The 5,608-nt window shown below is 45.4% G+C and overlaps 1 protein-coding gene across 1 annotated transcript in view; it reads right to left on the reverse strand.

Annotated features, from left to right (window-relative positions):
- Positions 1-5,379, reverse strand: part of ETFBKMT (electron transfer flavoprotein subunit beta lysine methyltransferase) — a 15,018-nt gene extending 9,639 nt beyond the window's left edge. Inside the window, exons 1-2 of the mRNA XM_032159984.2 lie at positions 5,254-5,379; positions 2,350-2,776 (exon numbers count right to left, since the gene is read on the reverse strand). Coding sequence (XP_032015875.1) covers positions 2,350-2,663 — 314 coding nt within the window. The 5' untranslated portion in view covers positions 2,664-2,776; positions 5,254-5,379. The remainder of the gene's footprint in view (positions 1-2,349; positions 2,777-5,253) is intronic.
- Positions 5,380-5,608: the final 229 nt, after the last annotated feature.

The raw sequence follows: 5,608 nt of genomic DNA on the forward strand, positions 1-5,608 counted from the left end.
AAAGTCCAATTCAACCAAGGAATTTGGACTGGAGCTAAATAGTTACCAAACAAGTGAAGATGGATGGAGAAACGCTGAAATAACAAATTTCAGCTGACTCTTGATCTTAGGATTGGAGTAATAAGGAACAGTGGGTACTATTGAGGCAGGAGAATGGCAGAGGAAGTCAGGGGTGAAGGGGACCCGTTGGACATAGGCTAGCTGAAGCAATACCAAAAGCAAAACATACAAGATAGCAGAAACAGGACATATGAAATAAGACAGTAAGCAATAAGAGATAAGGGAGTAAGCAGTGAGTTGGAACATGCAAGATAAGGAAAATCAGTGGAAGGGGCTTGCAGTAGCAATTTGGTTACAAGAAATAAAAGTAAAGATGAGCAATTTTGTCAGAAAAGATAAAATAAGGTTAAGCAAGGATGCACAATTAGCTTTTGAGAAATAAAGTGCGGTTTAGGCACAATGAGGGAAAGGCAAGGATGAGCAATTCACTTTTGAAAGATAAAGTAAGGTTAAGCAAGTGAGGAAAAAACATACAAAAGGCCATGAACTGTAACAAACCAGGGCTGATACCACTCGCAGGTCAGCCTGATCCTTCGCTGATCGCATTGTGCTTAACAAACTGTTTGTTGCCGGGCGCGGTGGCTCACGTCTGTAATCCCAGCACTTTGGGAGGCCGGGGCGGGCAGATCACGAGGTCAGGAGATCGAGACTATCCTGGCTAACACGGTGAAACCCCGTCTCTACTAAAAATACAAAAAATTAGCCAGGCAAGGTGGCGGGCACCTGTAGTCCCAGCTACTCGGGAGGCTGAGGCAGGAGAATGGCGTGAACCCCGGGGGGCGGGGCCTGCAGTGAGCCGAGATCGCGCCACTGCACTCCAGCCTGGGCGACAGAGTGAGACTCCGTCTAAAAAAAAAAAAAAAAAAAAAAAAAAACTGTTTGCTGCTTTGCTACTTGTATGTGTCATGTCCAATTCTTTGTTTATGGCACCAAGAACCTGGGACTTGACATCAACCAGTTAACACTATGACAAAGTAGAGGTATACATGCCCTGTCTAAATAGTTGCTACTGCCAGGCACAGTGGCTCATGCCTGTAATCCCAGCACTTTGGGAGGCCGAGGCTGGTGGATCACTTGAGGTCAGGGGTTCGAGACCAGCCTGGTCAACATGGTGAAACTCTGTCTCTACTAAAAATACAAAATTAAGCCGGGCACGGTGGCTCACGCCTGTAATCCCAGCACTTTGGGAGGCCGAGGAGGGTGGATCACGAGGTCAGGAGTTCGAGACTAGCCTGATCAACATGGTGAAACCCCATCTCTACTAAAAATACAAAAATTAGCCGGGCGTGGTGGCACGAGCCTGTAGTCCCAGCTACTCGGGAGGATGAGGCAGGAGAATGGCGTGAACCTGGGAGGCGGAGCTTGCAGTCAGCCGAGATCGCACCACCGCACTCCAGCCTGGGTGACAGAGCGAGACTCCATCTCAAAAAAAAATAATAATAATTTTTTTTTTGTAGAGATAGGGGTATCACTATGTTTCCTAGGCTGGTCTCAAACTCTTGACTTTAAGCTGTCCTACTGCACTGGCTTCCTAAAGCACTGGTATTACAGGCACTGCACCCAACAGAAGAGGGAAACTTTGAGCAGCCCACTCACTCACAGCTCCTGTTTTATGGGAAAAGAAGCAACTCTGGAAGGAATGTGAGGTTTATGGAGCGACATTCACTGAATTAAAGGAGAGTGGAAGGACTGCGTGTTTAGCTTCCATCTAGGAACTCTGCAATGGTCATGTGCTATGAACCATGAACCTCCTAACAGGTGAGATTTCTGGATCACTTATAGCTATCCAGGGTCTTGACGGCTGACTCTAGGCCTAATTTCTCTTAGGGAGACAGCTACTTGGGAAAATAGCTTGATAAGCTTGGGGTTACAACGGGAAATTATGCAACAAGGCAACCAAAAAATATGGTTAACCTGAGGCTAGGCTCAGAGGCTCATGTCTGTAATATCAGCACTTGGAGAGGTTGAGGAGGCCAGGAGTTTAAGACCAGCCTGGACAACATAGCAAGATCCTGTCTCTACCAAAAAAAAAAAAAAGAAAGAAAAAAGAAAACAAGAAGACTTTGAGTTTTGCTGGTTTCTGTTTTGTTTTGTTTTGTTTTTGAGACAGGCCAGGCGAGAGTGCATTGGCAGGATCACAGCTTACAGCCTCAGCCTCCCAAAGTACTGAGACTACAGGCATGAGCCACCACGCCCAGCATTGCTCTGGTTTTTTGTAGAGGCTGGAGTTGGAGGGAACTGAAAACAGCAAAGATCTGTAGCGCCTTAAAGGTTTCATTAGGGTAGTACCTAGACAGGGCTTGGCCTCCCGGCCAGTAGATTGCCCAGTAAGGATCACTGTGGGGCCACAGGTCAGCTCTCTCCCACCAGAATTTGCATCTGGGGGTCAAAAGCCGCAATTGGATTTCAGGGGTGAGGCTACCACTGCTGGTGACTTCAGTGTTCTCCTCCAGAAAAGCCTTTATCTCAGGGTCCAAAAAGCTTCCAGCTCCTCTCCAGGGACACCGGCCACAGGGAAACAAGAGAAGACCACTGCTTCGCAGAGCCTGCAAGAGGAGACCACAGTGGTTCCTGGGTGCTTTCCAACCTAGACTCAAAGCCATCAGTCCTTTCCCCAAACACAGGTTCTGTCAATGTTCTGTGGATAATGGCTGCTTCTCAAGGAGAATGAACAAGGGTGTGTCTCCCAACTTGATCTCAAGCAGAACCTCTGACTCTGAAAAAAAAAAAAAAAAGTAATACTGAGAATTCTGAGGAAGAGCAACATTTCTAGATCCTATTACATAATAAGAAAATATTGGCTGGGTGCGGTGGCTCACGCCTGTAATCCCAGCACTTTGGGAGGCCAAGGCGGGTGGATCACGAGGTCAGGTATTCAAGACCAGCGCGGCCATCGTGGTGAAACCCTGTCTCTACTAAAAATACAAAAAATTAGCCAGGCGTGGTGGCGGGTACCTGTAACCCCACTACTTGAGAATCGCTTGAACCTGGGAGGCGGAGGTTGCAGTGTGCCAAGATCACACCATTGCACTCCAGCCTGGGCAACAAGAGCGAAACTCCGTCTCATAATAAAAAAAAAAAAAAAAAAAAAAAAAAGAAATAAAATATTACAGTGTAAGCTCTGTATCTGATGATTCACATGTGCAAGTTCTTTTCAGATGAAAGCTTTGGTGCATCAATTGGGAAAATCCAATCTTTTTAAATGATACTTTTCACAAGAGAATCCTTTTAGTAATTTAACACAACAAATATACAAGCATTTGATTTTGAAAGAATCCTCAAGAAAATGCCTCTTACAGGAAATCATCATCCTTCAGTATCCTCTAGTGATTGGTTCCGGTATCCCCTGCTTCCAGGATACCACAATCAGAGGATACTCAAGTCCCTTATATAAAATGGCATCATATTTGCATATAAACTAGGCATATGCCATGGTATACTTTACTTTAAATCATCTCTGGATGACTCATAATACTTAATACAACGTAAATGCTATATAAATGGTTGTTACACTGTATTTTTGTGTTATTTTTATTGTTGTAATTTTATATTGGTATATTGTTATATTGTGGGCCAACTGTACCTTTAAAGTTCTTTCATAAATTTAACAAAGTAGGCCTGCTTGGTAACTGTGAACAAAATAACAGAAGTCTTCTGTCTTCAGGAAGCTTATATTCTAGTGGTGGGATAAAGTAGTTAACAGGGCAAACACAGTTTTTGCCTTTATGAAGTCTAGCCAAGAGTTCTGGGGGTTAATGAATTTATAATTGTCCGTGGGCAGAGACATATTAATACAAATTATATTGACTACTCTATTTCATTAAAGATTGTTGTATCATAAAACAATGCAATCAAGACTCAGGTTTTTTCCTTTAAAAATACTGTATGGATTTAATTGTAATAAAAGAACATCAACTCCTAAATCTCTTTCTGTAAAAGTATCTGATAGTTCGATTTTACCAAGCCTAAACTGAAAAGATTTGCTCCAACAGAAAAACACCTGTGCAACTGATCACTAAGATTTGTTTAAAATATATATATATATAAACACCCAGATAAGAATAAATGAGAATGAGGAACAACAACTTAAACACAACTTATACACCCAGTTGTTTGGGGACCTCGGATCTCTTCTGCATAAATGTTTTAAATGGTCTTAAATCCACTAAAGTATTTAGGGGTCAAAAATCCAAATCCCTACAAGGGGCTGGACATCATAAATGAGTGATGCAGGCTGGCTGTAAAATAACAGAGGGGCTGTGGCAAGCTGGAGACTGTTTTCAAACAGTTCAAAAGGGCTAGGCAGGACATGCTGCCAGATCCTCCGATTTCTCAAAATCATCAAAAAAATCTAGATACTGACACATTAGCCTCCACCTTTTTTTTTTTTTTTGAGACAGAGTCTCTGTCGCCCAGGCTGGAGTGCAGTGGTGTGATTTCGGCTCACTGCAACCTCCGACTCCCAGGTTCAAGCGATTCTCCTATCTCAGCCTCCCGAGTCCTGGGATTACAGGGGCGTGCCACCATGCCTGGCTAATTTTTTTTTTTGTTTGTTTTGTTTTTTTTTTTTTAGTAGAGACGAGGTTTCGCCATGTTGACCAGACTGGTCTGGAACTCCTGACCTGAAGCGATCCTCCTGCCTCGGCCTCCCAAAGTGCTGGGATTACAGGCGCGAGCCAGCACGCCCGGCCAGCTTCCGCTTGTAAACATCAGCAACTCTTTTAAATATCAAAACACAGGGCAGGCCAAAATGCATGGCAGGTCACACATGGCCTGCGACCTCAGCGTAGACTCCAGTGGGTGTTAGTTACCCCACATCAGTGTCCTGGGATCGCAGGGGTCTCTCAGGGCCTGGTATCCCACTAGAATCATTCTGTGAAGCGGTACCAGGCTGTCACCTGAATCACACGACGCAGCCTAAAGTTTAAAGGTAACGCAGAGCAAATAGAGATAATTTGGGATTTGGACCCCATGTCATTTAGATCGGCGCTTCCCTCTCCCGTCCCAGCACCGATGAGGCAGGGGTTATGAAGCATGTGACTGTGGTGACCACTTGGTATTTCTCTTAATGAGAAGGAGCTGACGGGATGAAAAGCTACGTTCCAGAACGGGTAGACGGCGGCGTCATTTTCCTCCAGAGGCGGGGTGGACTCGATCTTACAGGGGCAGGCACCGTCCTCCCTCTCTCCTTACCTAGCTTTGCTGACACCGCCCTCGGAAGTAAAGCACAGGGCTCGCCTGTCGCTCGCCCTGGCGAGTCTTCCCGCTCGTGCTTTACACTTCCGGGGTCCCGCCACCAAAGCTGAGCCACGCCCTAGCAGCGTGCTGCGGCCGAGAGGGGGCGGGACGGACGGCGGCCCTTCGCGGCCCCGCCCTTTTTCCCAGCAGCGCTTTCTTTCTCCTCCACTTTCTTAAAGGGACAGAAGCGCGAAACCAAAGGGCACCCTGACCTCGCCTGGAAAATAAGAGAACGTTAAATCTGTGTGCAATGTTTGTAGAATTTTGATTTCTAAAAAGTTCATTCTGAAACTATGCAACACCTACTATG

Source organism: Hylobates moloch, unplaced genomic scaffold, assembly GCF_009828535.3.
Source record: "Hylobates moloch isolate HMO894 unplaced genomic scaffold, HMol_V3 SCAFFOLD_8, whole genome shotgun sequence".
NCBI classification, from domain to species: domain Eukaryota; kingdom Metazoa; phylum Chordata; class Mammalia; order Primates; family Hylobatidae; genus Hylobates; species Hylobates moloch.